We start from the raw sequence: 16,708 nt of genomic DNA, 5'->3' as shown, positions 1-16,708 counted from the left end.
AAGTCACAGGCACAGCACTGCTGGGAACGTCAGGCAAGAAGCGATGTGCAGCAATATTTGCAGGATTTACATAAGCTACTGCCATGAGGTAGCAGAGAAGTGAAAGAAAGAAACATCCACAGATATTTCCAGAAAAGAAATCCATCACTTGTGCTGTGCTGGGTCTAGCTGTGCCCTGTGCCTTACTGTGGGTAATGACTGTGGCCCGTCTGCCTGCCAGGGGTTTTTCCTTGTGGGGGTAGGGCTGTGCCCTGGGCACCATGAGGAGCCCTGAGCTCACAGGCTGATGCTTCTTGAAGCCAGGCCTGGATACACCAACCCTTCACTTCTAGGTGAGTCTCATGACACAGCTGACATGAACAAAATGTAGGAAACCCCATTCCAAATCCTCCAAATCTGCTGAGCAGATGTTGCTCAGCAGCAGACACCAGCTACCTTTCCTCCCTCACTTTTCCATGTTGCCCCCCATGCCTCCAGATGTTACAGCAGGAGTTACTCTGCTGCCTTCATGTTTCAGCAGCACTTGTATTTGAACTAATTGGTCCCACTCAAACACAACACCCCACCTCCTCTAGTCTCACATAAAAGGCTTTTACCTTGGCTACGACGACAACAAAATGTGTTCTTGATTTCTCATAGTCCAGGGTGACCCCTGTTTTGATGCGCAGGACACCACTGTGACGGTCTATTGTAAACTTATTAGCATGGATGTTCTAGAAGAAAAGAAAAGAAGAAACAGCCAGAGATTACAGGTATGGAAATAAGATTGCCATAGGGATTCATCTTTTATTTCATCTGCTAAGGGAGAAGACTAGAATAATGATACGGTTTGGGTGAATAATGTATTTGATGAATTTCACCTCTGTGTGTTTATGAACAATTCATGAACCAACCACAAGTCTCTCATTATGCAGAATGTAATGAACTTGTAATGTAGTTATTTTTAATCTTTTATATTTCATTGTGAAAACTTAAACTTTGGTTAACTCAGTTAATTGCATGGAAAGAGATAGGGAGACTTAACAGAAAAAAGATGAAGTGAAAAGGAAGAAAAAAAGAAAAGGTGTTACCCCTTAGTGTTTCAAAGTTTTACTGGTTTAAAAAAAAGCAGGAAATTTGCATGTATAGCTTATTGTCAAACACAGTAGTGGTCTGGTGATTTTTGTAATGTACAAACAAAATCTAAAAGACATCTGATTTTAAAAGAGGCCTAAAAAATGCCTCCCTCCATTCTTCTGAACTGGAGAGATCTGTACAAACACCTATGTTCCTGTATCCAGAAACAATGGCCACTGTCAGATAATCTTGGCCATTCCAGAAGACATCACCACCTGCCTACATCAGACTTGTGGAGAGGTTTTTTTCTGTGCAACTTGAGAATTCTCAGAGACTGTGCCCAAAGACATGGCAAGATTTTTTCAACCAGTACACATACTTTATATCCTTTTTGCCACACAAATATATTACAAACTAGACATAGAATTTTGAAATTTCTGTCCCTTGGTTCATAGACTATCAGCCCTCTGGAAAAAGCCCTGTGCAAAATTGAATCCTGCACATGGATCACAATTTGTGAAAACAAAGCTAAACAAGGCACTCAAGTGTTCTTTCATGGTATGCCCAAGCTCTTAACAGGATTAGCTTTAGTGCTATGTAAATATCTTCTAACTTGTCTCCATATTTGTACCCAGAATTAAATATTGCAACAAATTTGCTTGCTTTTTTTCATGCTTCCTCTTGAATAAGGGGAACTGCAGATAATCTGGATGAAACTGCCCGCAGGAAGAAGGAATTTGAAGGACATAATGCAAAATATTGCCCTTGTGGCATACAGAAGATCTGTAATACAGAAGTTCAGCTTTAAATCTGGAGCCCTTTCAGTTCTTCACCAGTGGGCAGCAACTGAAAGGCTGGTTCCAGGCAGTCACTGCTTTGTCTGGGAGAAGATTTAGTACCTCTCATTTCATACTGTGATCCAGGTATCAATTATGCACCAGCCTGCTACACTAAAGACCACATATGGATTTCCAGTGTGTTTTGCTTCCTAAAGAAAGCTATTCCATGCGTTAGAAATCCCATAAGCATACCAGATTATGAGCTAACCTTGCTCTCCCCATCATTCCAAAGGAAGGGCCAGTAAGAGCCCTGCCATGAGGGGTCCTGCTGGCAATCACAGGAGTGTCAGTGGCAACTCCAGTTCCCGTTCCTGCCTGCTGGACCACTCCTGGCTGCTTGCAATCAGACAACATCCCTTCAGCCAATACTTAGTTTCTTGTGCATGGTAAAAAATTGGTCCTATAGGCACTAGCAGCAGTCTCAACCCCCCAAATCTTTTTAAAATCTGCTTTGTGAAGTCTCATTTAGTGAGAGACAATTTGTGAAGGTACAGACAATACCTTACCTGCAAGAAGTAGGTGATGCTTCCTCCAGAACCTGTGTCTTTATCTATTGCCTCAATCTTAAAGATACTGCTGCTGGAGGGAGTGTTCTGTGACCAGAAAGAGTTACCAGAGTCACAAAGAAGCAGAAAACGAGGTGAGTTAAAAGAAGTGAAAAATGAGCATGCAGGGAGGCAGAAAAAGAGAGTGATGGTAGAAAGAGGGAACTGAAGAACAGAAAGGAAAGAGGGAAGAGGTTAAAACTGGAAAACAGGAAGAAAGAAACACTTTGTGAAATAAAAGTAACAGAAAATTTTAGCTGAGACAGGGTGTATCCTATTCCCACTGTAGTCAATTCTAAAAACTCACGACGACTCACATCTTGGAGCTTACCCCAAAAATAGCACGCCTTAAGTACCTACAGACTTATTCCCCAAGTTTGCAGTGAATATTATATATCTACCCAAACCCTAAACCAAAAAAATGCAAGTTTATCCTGCCTAACTTTTTATTTATTTATTTTTTATTTTATTGAAAACATATTAGCCCCTCCTTACATCCCACAGAAGTGTATTTCTAGTATGCAAAGGAACTTCACCAACCTCTGGGACTTCGACTATGTAAGGTGTATTGATGAACTCTGGGCTCTCATCATTGGCATCCATGACAAGGATCCTGACTTTTTCAGAAACCTGGAGTAGAATATGAAGAACATATTATGAGTCCCATTATTTATGAATCACATTATTTCCTGTTTACAGAGGTTTCTAGGGCAGTTGTGCCGGTAGGATGCGGGAACCTCCCAAACATTTCTTGTAATAATCTCAATTAATTTGTTTGAGATGAGGAAGAGCTCTAGATTTATCCAGTCTTGTGGATAAGAAGAGGGTCCCACTTTTGTGGTATCTCTAGTGAGGAAGCCCATATCCTACTGGAAGACTGCTATCCTGGCTGTGACAGCATCAGTCTGTAAATTGAAAATGCCAAGAAAATCTGTGGAAGTAGGACTGGATGCCCAGTGCCTCAGGTAAGTCCTTAATGATTAGATGTGAACAAAGCTTTATCTAGAAGCAGACAAGAAAACCCCCACCACATTAGCCTAAGAAGATCTTCTTAACGTCATGCTAGAGAAACAGTGGGGGTGGAGGACAGGCAGCTCTTGGGTGCCCAGCACTAGTTCCTATAATGTCACACATTTCTCCAAAAAGCCTCCAGATCTTAGGCACGAATCCTACTGTGCTGGCAGTGAAACTTCATAGGAAGCTGCTGTAATTCTGCAGGCTGCTAAGTCACTATTTCAGCTCACACTACATTGTAATTATCCTCAAATAGCTGAGCAAGGAGATGAAGTGAGACTTGAGTAACTGTGAGTTCAGTGGCTCTTGGGACAGGAAGTAATGAGATTATGTTTTCTGATCAAATGAGATGGTCCCTTTAAGGTAATTTAATAGGAGTAGGTATGTGAGGACAGACAGTTTGACAAGCTACACCATAATTAAATACTTACTGTACTCAGGCCATCTGAAATACTGACAATAACTTCAATCTCATCTTCCTTCTGTAAATGAAGAAAATTCTTTTGTTAGAGAGATGGTGTTTGTCCTGACTGGAAAAGGGGCTGCAGATTTAAACATGTCTAGGCAGGCAGATGTAAGCAACAATACCACAAAGCAATCCCAGCAGAGGCCAGGAAGACTCCTCAGAAGCTCCAGTCACAGGCTCCTTGAACCTTCTGTGGCTACTGTCAGGAGATGGTTGCTCTGGTAATCCCTGTTGCTTCTAAAAGTGCTAATAAAAATCAGTCACCTTTTTCAAGACATGTTCCCTAAAGTGGCACTTTGATACAAAATTCTTCTGTCTCAGTATACAGAATTTTAAAGAGTTTACCAAATATTGTGTAAGCTTCTCTGTGAGGAGATATGAAGGGTTCAATGCCTGTGTTGCCAGAATAAGGCTGCCTTTAGGCATCTTTAACCAACATGGTTACATTGGCTAAAGGGCTGTGACGCACTAGAGGAGTGTCCTGGAACACTGCTTACACATATCTCTGCTTCTTCCTAATGATAGGAGAGTCCCCTGTCTGAGGATTTGATGACTGTAGCTGCCCCTAAGCTCTTGATGGGGTGTGGGTGGGAAAGATAGAAATAAAGAATAAACTTATCTTTTGCAAAAAGCTGGATAGACAGCAGCTGAAAAATTTGATAGCAATGTTAGTGGCACGAGTCAACTGGAATTCAACATGACAAGTGAAGTATAATGTCTTAGAGTTCTAAAGTATATTACATGCTTCAGGAGCAAATAAACTGGCATTGTCCCTCAAAGCCTCAGATCAAATTAAACTGGAATAAATTCCACAAACACCTGGCGTGGTGCCATTTGATTGTACCTCTCTGTCGAGCTCCTCGATCAGAGTAACATTTCCAAGGTTCTTGTCAACAGAAAAGTAGCGTCTTGATCCAGCTTCATAGGTCAGGTCATATGTCACGGGATCTCCTTCTGGATCAGTTCCATTCAGAGTGTACACATGGGTACCTGAAAAATTGATATTCAACACCATTTCCCTGTGGTTACTTCAATCAGTGAGTATTTCACTGGTCTGTTCCTTAGGAACTTGGCTACCCTGCAGCAGGAAAAGGTTTTGTCAATCAAACCCACTTACTGGGGAATAAGGATAAGCAGATAGTTCAACAGTCCTGATGGCAAATTTTTAGCCAACTGGTTAAATTGAGTTTATCAGTGCTGGTTTCTGTCACTTCAGGCCCTTTGCAGTGGAGCTGCACCCAGGTCAGTACTGTTCATATCCAAGGGTTTACATAGGTGACTAGCTCCTGGCCAGCTCTCAGCCAAGAAGTGATGCTGTTGTACAACTGCATGACAATCTCAGCAGTACCAAAAGGCCCTCACAGACCTCTTCTTTGTGGGAACAACAGAATTGCAAACTAGCAGGCAGAGAATCTGGCAATCTCCCTTCAGGGAGAGCTCCCACAGGATGGGACCCAAGCTCTGGAACTCAGGATGTGCAAGGACATTTTCATACTTTCTCACTTTCAGAATTAATCGATGCAAAATCTTCTTTCCTACTTCACTCCCACTCATTAGCTCGCTCTCATTAAATTCCTTACTTGACACACCCACTCATGCTCATACCAATTAATAAATTTTTCAAATTCATCAATGTATTTCCTTCAGAAGCTGGAGAAAGACTGTTATTTCTATTTTTAAACATTGAGAAGTTGGTGTCAGTTTTTCCAGTAAACTGACTTCGTGTATTATAAATGATAATTCCTGGGGGAGTTATAACACCCATATTTTCAAAGCATGGTGAGAGTGTTTATTAGTATTATTTTTTAAACTTACATGTCATTCTGCTTCAATACCTTAATCCAAAAAACTTCAAGCAGTTCACAAACACCAGTTAACTGAGCCTGAAATATAAACCACTGTGGTTGTTTCTTTCCAATCCGCTGTGCCTTGGGTAAGTTACTTGAGATATTCAAGCTGCAGAGGTTAAGGACAGAAACTGTGCTTTACATCTAAAGCCTTCTGCACTGAAAATACTGTAGCTAAGTGACTCACTAGTTACTAGTGAGTTTTGCTTGTGCACGCAACCCAAATACAGGATGGAAGGATCCCTGCTAAGAAAGTTAGCATATAGTTAAGAAAGAACACTAAGACGCTCAGTTTTGAACTACTCTGGCCCCGAGTTTGAGAGATTTTTAATTCAGTACTCAAAAGTGATAATGTTTTTCTCATCTCCTCTCTTCAGTAGCAGAGATCACTGACCAGATCTATAAGTTTGTGTTTAATTCTAGAGCTTTGCCCACACCGCTGACAGGTCAGCTTATCGAAGGTTTCCTCAGTTTTGCAGGGCAACCTTTTGGACCTCATTTACTTCTTCCGTGTCATGCCAACTGTGAAGCTGCTCAGGGGCCTTAATGGACATGGGACATCCAGCCATCAGTGGTGATACTTGGAAAGCATGGCTGTCTTCTTGTCATAGCAAGAGATTATACCAAACCATGTGGAATCTGTGCTCACTTATGAGTAAACTCTCTTATGATAATTACCAGGGCAATATTTGGGCAACTTTGTTCAGAAAAATGTTCACGTTGCAAAAACCAATGCACCCACAAGAGCACAAACAAGAGACCTTGTTACGAGCTGGTTCAGCCAGCCAACAGATAATCAAGACTTGCAAAACAGTTCACAAAACTACAAAACATTTTCCACATTTTTATTGCACTTTTCCCACAAAACAGAGTGGAAAATAACAACATATCTATAACCGTGACCCCAAAAATTATTAGGGAAAGACAATGAGGGTATGATGAGACACTGTAACAACTCTCTAAGTACAAGGAAATGAAAGGAGAGGGATTAACTAGGACTGATATAAAATAGTATCCTGAGAGGACACCTGCTTCCTGATACAACTATCCATATAAGAGACAGAAATCTGAAAACTGTGGAGGGTTCTGCAGCACCAGCACTGACTCATTTATTCTTGTTTTTCAAAAGCTTTGTCTTAATATCACAGCTGGGTCCAATTGGAGACTTAAGGTGTAAATTGTCAGCATTTCACTGACATCGTTATAAATATACTGCTTTTTTTGGTCATTAGTTGTTTCTACTTCTCAGTTGCTTTTCTGCCCTTCTTACTAACTTTTCCTGTCCCTAGCACTTGCCATACTGCTGGCTGTCCTGCCTGTTTCTAGCTTGTGTGGATGTCTGCAGCAGCTGCTGAGTGGTGCTCTCTGTGCCATGGAGAAACAGGATGGACACCACATCTGGGCTCTCTTGGAGCCTGAGAGCAACCACCAGGCACAAGGTCTCTGCTGTGGCTGTGGCTGCCCTGAAATACCAATACCAGCAGTACACAAATGCAAACCACTCCTCAGGGGCACAGGGCTGGAGAAGAACAGACTGGCAAAGTTTATGTGAACCCATTTGAACCTGGGCTTGTTTTTTCAAGCTCACAGTTTTCTTTCCTACATTTTCTTAGAATTTTCTTATAAGGAAGACCGGAACTTTCTCACTGCTAAATGTGAGAAGAAACATTGATATTGGTACAGGCTGAGATTACTGAGCTTTCTGAGCAAGTAATGACAGACTTCATTGATCTTTACACTGGACTGTTTGCTTTTTAGCTAAAGCTGATACTTCATTTTTCATAATACAGAACATTTGCATGCCTTTTAAATTAGATTGTGGATCAAAATTTATTTTCTAAATCATTATAATTCCTTATTTTTTCCAAACTGTAATTTCACTGCACAGTACTCTCCATATCATTAACACCCCCAGGAACACTTCTCAGCACAGTGTTAATGCCAATTAAAAATCTGTTCTCAGTGTGCTGCCTCTACTTGCTGAAAAGGAAATAAATGAAAAAGACAGCTAAAATCTTATCACAGGATACCAAGTAAACAGCCTCTCCCTGTCATAAAAATATGGGAATAGAAGAGTCTTTACTTGAGGATATGGCAAATGCCATAGTTAGAAGACCTGGATACTCTGAGTACCCAGGGGATGACGAAGCAGGCTGGGACAGGGGAGTCCTAGGGAGCTTCTTGCTGCTTCCTGCTATGGCTTCCTCCCAGGAGCCATGCCAGGCTTTTTCACTCTGTTTTCCTATTCCATCTTAAAAATCATTTGCTCTTGGCTCCTGCCACTTGGGCTGATGGCTGCCTCATGATGCCATTGCTCCATTTTACTTCATTTTTGACTCAAATTTAATCCCAGCCAGTCTCTGCCCTGGGCTCTGGGGCTGGTTTTGCTTTCTCATTGAAGACACGCTCTCCCTCTCTGCTGTGCAACACTCAGCAATCAGATCCCTTCCCTGTCAGTTAAACAAGCCAAGCACATTTTGGATTCATGCTCAGTCCCGCCGTTGCCCTTTGCCACCAACAGCTGGCATCTGTTAACAAGATGCTGAGAGAGCCATGCATGGCCACGCTCCCAGGATGAGACACCTCTGTTCCTAATGTCACAGCAAATACTATCTTGCCCAGGGTCACGTGCCTGCTCTCCACCTGTCTCAGCCAAGGGCCCATTTCCCGAGCAGAAAAGGAGATGGACAGTTAACACAAAGCCTACAGATGGCTGTTTTCACTCCAAGCTCACCCCAAGCACAGGGGAGCTCAGGCTCCTGGGGGACATGGATCACACACCATGACTACCCCAAAGCCGGCTCCTTTCCCATTCACTGTTGGCTACTGCTCCTTCCAGACCATGCCCAGGCGACTCCTGCTCCCTCCCTGCTCCCTGGTGCACCAGCTGGCTGGCAAAACACAGGCATGGCAGGATCAGCAGCCCAAAAGCCATGGCTGCTACAGCAGCAGCCGAAACAAGCCCTGCAGCTGCCAGTGCCTGTTGTGGAGAGACGGGATACGGCAGCAAGTGCTCAGCACGGGGCCTGGACCATCACCCCTTGGACAGCAGCACCCACAGCAACCAACTCCAAGGAGAAGCCATCTGAGTGCAATTTTCTGATGTATCTGCAGTTTCTGTCAGAAGAATTAAAGAATTAAATTAAAAATTAATTGAAGGCTGTGACACCTGTGAGTCCTCAAAGCATCTCTGTGCAGTGCTTGGCTTTGCAGGGAGCTTTGTTCTGTGCACTGCTGGCACTGCTGCAGGGGTGCAGAAGGCAAGCTGTGTTTAACACAGCTTCTGATAGCTCCCAGCTTTCCTAGAGGTGGACCAGGGTGACAGAAACAAGGCAAGAATGATGGGTACCACAGGAGACAAGAAGGTTCTCCACAGTCACCTGTGAATGATGGGAAGAAATGAGACCAGGAGTGTGTAGGAACAGGGGAAGCTTGAAGGATGGAGGGATCTGAATGGGGTTAGTCACCAGGTGGGTAGCTGGCAGCTGTAGCTTTGATCAAAGAATTGCCACTGCAAACTGACTTTTAATGGGAAGAGTGCCTATTTGGGGGCAAGTGAAAAACCAGAAAGAAAAATGCAAGATGCAGAGATCTCCAGAGCATTGATGATATTTGGGCTTTGAGAGAGTAATGAACTTAGGCCTTCTAAGTATGCTTCAATCCCCTGCTCTGCAGCTGTTCCCAGCCCCACTGTGTCCCCACTATGAGGCTTATAGGGATTATGAGGTAAGATGAAACAAACAACCTGAAATAGCACCCCACTCCAGCCTTAAGACCTTGATTAGGAGCACATGCACATTTTGTATGTACACATGCAAAGAGCTAATTACCCACCTGCCCTGCAAAACCACAAACCCCAACTGCTATTTCAGTTTATAACTTCACCCATTCTTCTTAAATCTGGCACTGAAAGGGGCTGCTGTTCTGGCCCCTCTTAACCTTGAGGGGTCTCATGCCCTGCAGCAATAAATAGCATCTGGGAATCTAAAGATACTTTGAAGCATTCACACAGAAAAAGTATTTGCTGGTTTTATGGTAACTTATGGTACAATGTATGCAACTTGGTAGACAAGTTACAACTATCCATAAATAAGCAAAACTGGTCAAGGGAAAAGAAGATCAAGTTAAGGATGATAGGAGAATGGCAATGAATTTGATGTGTTCTCACAGCTGCAGCACTGCAATTTCTCTTTCTACAGCCACACAGAGAATCCATCATCTCCTTTCAGCGTTCCCAAATGTTGCATGTCCCTTGCCTACAGATGCCTGGGAATATAACTAACACATACTACTCTGCCAACCACTTGCAATCTCAGCAGGGCCAAAAACTGTAAAATTTCTGGAGGTTTATTAAAGCTGCTGTCCGTGGCATTGCACAGATCAAACACCAGCTGCTGCCAAAAAAACCATCCTGCCCATGACTCCAAATTTTATGTAAGGACAGGGAAGACCTAATAGCAACCTGCCCATTTTTGCAGCACATAAGCCTGAGTGAAGCCATCCAGAATCAAACGTATGGAAGTTTTGGTTCCCCTGTTTTGTCACTGATCATCCTGCTCAACCTGAGAGACGACTGCTGGAGTGTGGATGCTTGGGACTGCACATGGACATAGGAGACCAGATTCCTGCTCCTGCTTCTGGAGGAGATCAGAGCAAGTGATGAAGAACAACAGCCTCCTCTGCAGTGCAGCACCCATCACTGGGGCCACAGAAAAGGGCCAGCCTGGCAGCCATTTAGCACTGAGCTCTGGCACAAAGTTCTTGATGTGGTCTAATGGGAACTCTGGTCCTCTTGTCCTGTACAAAGCTGAAAGCGCACCCAGCACTGAAGTGTCAGTGCTGCTTGTGCCCTTCTCTGTGAGTCTGTGCCAAAGCCTCCCCGAGGAGTGGCTGTGCTGACATGGGCAGCAGCAGTTTGCATTAAGCAAATCCAAAGCAACCACGTTCCAATGGAACTTCCAAAAGTGCTTTCAGAAGACAGGACCTTGCAGTACTTACAGCTGTTTGTCAAGGTGTTCTGGGAATTAGCACAAAGGAGCACTGGAAGCTGTGTGACAAAGCAACCACATTTAGACTTCTCAAAAGTCTTCTCTCTCTTTCCCAAGGGTTTCTACAGGTCTTTTGGAGCTTTCAGAGAGAGGCTGCTTCTCTCTTGTCTTTTAAACCACACTTACACATCAAATTAGAAATACAAGCCAGCCAATTTCAACACATGTAAGCACATTCTGGATGAAGCTAGTAGGCAGGAGGCACAGCAGCACTCAAGACAGAGCAGCCTGAGCTTTATCACTGCTGCAAGCAAAGCACAAACTCTCCAGAGACCTCTGTGTACCTAGTCTGGTTGCTAATGTTACAAAAGCACATATGTAAGCCCATCACATATGTCTCATTATTCTTACTCAGGCTAATTAGGAGAGCACTAACACAGGTTCTGATCCCTCACACTGCTATTTTGCTGTTGAGGCACACTGTCCTTTTTTTGGCTGCTGGAGCACCAGATCAGATGCAGTGGAAATTGCTGCTGTACTTCACTGCTGCAGGGTGTGCTGTCATATGAGGAGAGACCATGTGGTGCTGCAGCCCTGACAGGAAGGATGTTTTTGCCCATGTTGTGGCTCTGTGCCATCTTTAGCTCCTCATCCCCATGCAGGTGCCCGGAGGCTCCCAGTGGTGGCAAGGAGAGGCTGGTTCTCTGGAAATGTCTGTGGGCTGGCACCACACCAGGGAGTGGGAGTTGGACGGCAAGTGAGTTGTACTGCCTGCGGTGTCACTGGTGGAGTTGGCAAGCACCACCCCAAACAAACGGAGTTGGGGTCCCATTTTGTGGCTGTCTGGCATTACAAGCCTTATCTACACTTGGACAAGTGATTCCACTGGCTAACCTAACTCCAGCAATCAGCAGAACGGTAGGGATTGCCAAGACTGAACTAAATGTAGTTTCCATGAGAATCCAGGGAGAAGTACAGCAAAAATTACAGCTCCTAGGTCTGCCACTGGCTTTTGCAAGTGCCACTACATTCCTACATTACTGTTGGCCTTCAAACTGAGGTTTCCACTTGAGCATGACCAAACTTATAGCAAATTCCTGCTGCATCACAAGCAAACTCCTTTTGTTGTCGAGATGTGTCACTTCTACACTATGTGCTGTCTTCTCCCCCTCCTCTTCTCATGCTGAGCAGGTAAAGGAGAATTTGCTGCTTCCAAATACCCCTCTCCCCGCCCTCTGGCAGGTCCAGCATGGGTCTTGGATGACATTAACACCACTGGGTCAGGAATGGAGATTTTGAGCAAACCCAGGCAGCTGCTTCCTAGAGCAGAGTGACCTTGGTCAGGTTTAAGAAGTCGTGGGTGGCAATGTCAGGCTTTCAGAGCAGGCTGTGCCCTCTGCTCCCTCCCTCATCCTGGCCTTCTCTCCATCTGTCTAAGCTCTGGTGGGGGTGTTTGGGTGCACCCCCTGTGCAGCCATATCGCTCCTCTCTGCATGAGGCATGAGTAAAGGAGTGCTTCAGTACCCAGTTTGCATCAAATATTTTTCTGATTTAGCCTGTGAAAGCTACAGATGAACAGAAGAAAATCCTAAATAAAATCTCAGTGCCAAGTTCAAAGAAAAGGTGATGTTCATCACTTAATATGTATTTTATATAATTGTTTAGGTGTTAGATTATTTCTCCCCCACAGACAATATTGATTATAAATCACCTTTTGTTCTTATTTAACTTTTCTTAGTGTGACTACAGTTAAAAGAAGCATAAATAGACCTGCCTCAGAGTGCTGAGATCTGAAAACTGTATTAATTTTTGGATTTTCAATAAAACAAAACTAAACCTTTTTAAAAAGCATCACTTATTTAGACAAAGCAATTTTCACTGCAAGTGGAAAAACATTTTCTACTAGTTTAACGTAAACATTAAAAATGTGTTCAAAGAAAATCATGCCTCTTACTTTTCAATGTACAGCTTGCTTTTATCAAAGCTGATAGAATTACTGGCAACTAGGCTTTCTTCTCATAAGAATTTACAGAATTGGTAAGAAGCCTCTCACCATGAATTTATTTCTGACCCCAAAGGTCTGTGCTCTGAAGCTGTGAATAGATTGGTGGGCCAAAAATAAAGGGAGCTAGAATTGATGTTTTAAATTGCAGCTACAATTCAAACATGTCATTTTAAATTGAGGCCAATTAGAAGCTAGAGAGAAAAACATGTAAGATCACAGTATATAGCAACAATCTACAAGCAAATATATATGTTAATCATAAGAGCAAGCAACTTCAGTTTCACAGTTTAAACATACAAATTTTAATACTGACCAACAGGCGTGTCCTCCGAAAGGCTGAGAAGTGCCATGTTCCCGTTTGTGCTTCTGGCTCCATTATCAAAGAAATAGGGGGCATAATTTGCCTGAACTGCAATTAAAACAAAACAGAAGCCAAACAAAAGCATTTTGTAGGTGGCAGTTATTTGGCTGGCTCAGTTACCTGACTCTCAGTAAACAGGAGCTGTTTTGGGAATACTATGAGTGCATAACACACCCAGTTGCTGCAATGGACCCTCAGAACTGTATCTGTATGGATATTTTTAATAAAATTACTTGCCACTGTGCCAGCATTCACACTGCAGGAAATAGAGAGAGTATATAAAAAACCTCCAAACCAACAGAAACAAAACAAGTAGCAAGATCTCCCTAAAAAATCTCAACCAGTTCCAGACAGCTTCACTGAAAAATTAACCTTTTCAGCTCACAATGATGGAACACCTCTCCCCTACTCTACACATACAGGTCTGAAACTTGCCCAGTGCGTCAGTACCTTACCCAGTATTCTTACCCAGTGTTCTAAGCACATCCTGCTGTAAAATTATGCCTACTATATGAGCAATTAGCCATAATTAAATAGTTACTTACTTGCTGCCAGACAACAGCAAAGTTAAAAAAAAAAAAAAAAACAAAAACAAAACAAGAAACAACAAATTAGTTGTCATTCTACTGACTGACTGTTAGAGGTTCAAAATAGCCCACTTGAAGCAAAACTGCAAGTACCTAAACACAGAGGATAACACTTACACAAGGACCAGTTGCCAAGGAAAATATTTCAGAACAACATTACCACATCAGTAAGCATAACTACAGGATTCAAGGTTATGCTTGTACTCTCCTATATTTTTACTTAACAAAGTGATTATTGTACTCACCCAGGCAAACATGCACCAAACTGAGAAATAAGGAGGGGGTGAAATGCCTTACATGCTTCATCCCACTGAAGAAAGAGCCAACTTCTTCCATGTTTTAAGGGCTTGGCTTTTGTTGGTTTTATTTTTTTTTTTTTTAATCTCTCTCAAATGTGCAGGAAAGTGGCCTTCAGACTGATGTAGCAGAGAAATGTGGAAGAGGCAGTAACAGATGCTAAGATGTTAAGCGGATGACACGTCTTAATTTCTGAGGAATTTAAAGAAGCTCCTTCCTACCACCTAATTAGACCAATTACTTTGCAGGGAGCTGTGGGACTCATCTCTGAGACAAGATTTGGAGGAATCAGTGTAACTCTCATGTTTTGCTGTTGGTACTGTATTTCTGCTGTCCAAACTCACAAGTCAGGGAGAAGATAAAGTAGAAATTTGTTTTCTTTCTGAACTCTATCTTTAATTCTCTAAGCCAGTTCTCTGTTTATGAGAGCTAAAAGAAGTTTATTTTTATTTTAGCTTTGGTAATCTCAAGAAACTACAACAGAAGAAAATCTAATATTAGCAAAAACAATAGAAATGAGTGTTACCATTTCGAAGAAAACACTTATGATAGCAAAAAAATACACAACATTGCATATTAAAAATGCACAGGTAAAAGTGTTCTTTTTATGAGTTGGCCTGATCATTTAATTCTTAAACTGCATGAATTGCTGAAAGCATCTTTTACTTTCAGCAGGCAATTTTCAACATACTAAAAAGCGTGTTTAACCATCAACACATCGAAAAAGTTAACAGAGTGGCTTTTTTTAATTGCTTGTTTTGACATTTAGAAGGTGTTTCCACTAACTTAAAATATACATCATGCAATACACTATATGGTTGAAAATCAGGCACTCTGGGAGGAAGATCACAGATAAACCTGCTTGAAAGGAGCTCCATCAGTGACAAAATGTGACTCAATGACCCTTGTGGTCCCTTCCAGCTCAGACTATTCTGTGATTCTGCAGTACTTGGCTGCCAAGCGCAGAGATGTCTACGTTGGAGCTGAGCTGTTTAAACCTGACCTGCAGCAAAGCACTTGCCCTTTAAGGATGTGTTAATGGAGTTTTCTGGGTTATTTAATTAACAGTCAGAGTGAAAGAAATGTCTAAGAAATTAATCAGTCAAAGAGTTCCCCATTGCAGTGCTTTAAGAAGCGGCAGAAGCTGCACATGCTGCCTGGCAGTGACCCTCGCTGGGTGGCTGCAGTGGCACAGGTGAGGCGGGCACATGCAGTGGAGACACTGAAAGCAGGTGCAGAGCCAGGAAGCAGCTTCACACAGGGCAACAGTGGAGGGTTTTGGCTCCCTCATTCAACCACATGTTTTATCACTATTTGCTAAAGTTTCAGAAGGGAGCAGGTCATTGCTCCCTAGACATAGTCCCACAGACAGAGTCTCCCCTCCCAGCCCTGGCCTGCAGGGGCAGAGCTGAAGATGGGCAGCGCTCCAGGGATAGCTTTCATCACTCATGGACGGGAGGGACAGGCTGGGCAGTTTCTATATATTTTTCCTACAGAGGGAGCTGGCAGTTAGATCCTGTCCCACATTTTTAGTGTACCTTACTGTGACCTTGGCAGAGGGAACAAATGCTGGAGGGGCCATGGGAGAGGCCTTTGCTGCAGACACAGTGCTGTGCTGCTCCCATGCTGTGCACAGGGCTTGTCTGCACCTGCAGATCCCCTGGGACCTACAGTGCTGCTGGAAGGACACCTCTGCCTGCAGAACAAAGCAACTGTAAGGCTCTCAGAAGGAGAAAAGAAAAACTCGTGGGCCAATATTAACAAAACTCATCACTCATAATGGAACTTGCCAGAGAATGGGACCGAGAGCAAAAGACTAAAAAAGGCTGCAAATGGATCAGACAAATTAATGAAGACTGGGTTCACTGATGACTAACAAATGTGATGACACAGATGCAAAACCTGGTTCAGTAGAGCACTGCATTACCACCTGCCAGAAGCTTGGAAGTTAAACCAGGGGAAGGCTCTTTGTCATCTTGATCTCTTTCTAACCATCTCCTACGCGATCAGACCTTTGTTCTGGCTCTGTATGACTATTCCTGTAGAGCACTATTTACAGAAGCTCCATGTTGAACCAATCTGTGACTGCAGCAGTGGCCTGTAAAGCTCAGAGAAACCTGCAGCAGGCAACTAGGAAAAACAAATGTATTTTTAGTGCATTTAAATTCATGATGTGGGGATCCAAAGCTGAAAACTGTGTGGGAGCAGATACATATATAGAAGATGGGTATAAATTTAGTCCCTGGCGCAGATTTAATCATCCCACCTCTGTCAAAAGTAGCATTAAACCACTGATAAAATTACAGAAATAGACCTGCATGGTGCCCAAAAGGAAACATAAATAGCGCCTAAATGTCCTCTCATCTGCCTCCTCAATCCAGAACTAAAAACACGCTTTTTTTTCTACAGAGTATTTTCCTAGAACAAGTGATGGAGAGCTCTTGTCAAAGTTAATAGCTGTCTGTTCCCCTGGTTGCATCCCCTGGGGATCTGAATCTCTAGGGTCTGCATCTCCAAGGAAGCAAAATGTCTCCCTCCTGAATTTCAATGAGTTTGAGCTCTTAATCCCCTTACAGTTTGAAAACCTAGCTAATATGTGTTTGTGCACAGTCAGATCCATACCTAACACAGCAACATTCGACAGAGTATGTTTTTCTGTCAGAAAATATACTTTGATCAAAACCAACACAGCTCATGGACCCA

At 43.0% G+C, this 16,708-nt stretch overlaps 1 protein-coding gene across 4 annotated transcripts in view; it reads right to left on the bottom strand.

Annotated features, from left to right (window-relative positions):
* CDHR1 (cadherin related family member 1) overlaps nucleotides 1-14,181 on the bottom strand; it is a 45,718-nt gene extending 31,537 nt beyond the window's left edge. For 2 of the 4 annotated variants that reach the window (XM_048311421.1, XM_048311424.1), the window contains exons 1-8: nucleotides 13,954-14,181; nucleotides 13,667-13,669; nucleotides 13,074-13,169; nucleotides 4,765-4,910; nucleotides 3,886-3,936; nucleotides 2,981-3,070; nucleotides 2,402-2,488; nucleotides 597-713 (exon numbers count right to left, since the gene is read on the bottom strand). In XM_048311421.1, the coding sequence (XP_048167378.1) occupies nucleotides 597-713; nucleotides 2,402-2,488; nucleotides 2,981-3,070; nucleotides 3,886-3,936; nucleotides 4,765-4,910; nucleotides 13,074-13,169; nucleotides 13,667-13,669; nucleotides 13,954-14,044 (681 nt within the window). In that variant the 5' untranslated portion in view covers nucleotides 14,045-14,181. The remainder of the gene's footprint in view (nucleotides 1-596; nucleotides 714-2,401; nucleotides 2,489-2,980; nucleotides 3,071-3,885; nucleotides 3,937-4,764; nucleotides 4,911-13,073; nucleotides 13,170-13,666; nucleotides 13,670-13,953) is intronic. The other 2 variants (XM_048311422.1, XM_048311423.1) reach the window with 2 other exon arrangements.
* Between the last annotated feature and the right edge of the window lie 2,527 nt (nucleotides 14,182-16,708).

The sequence above is a fragment of the Corvus hawaiiensis genome, chromosome 8 (assembly GCF_020740725.1).
Source record: "Corvus hawaiiensis isolate bCorHaw1 chromosome 8, bCorHaw1.pri.cur, whole genome shotgun sequence".
Taxonomy (NCBI): Eukaryota; Metazoa; Chordata; class Aves; order Passeriformes; family Corvidae; genus Corvus; species Corvus hawaiiensis.
Note: the sequence above shows the minus strand (reverse complement) of the source record. Positions and strands in the feature narration are given on the sequence as shown.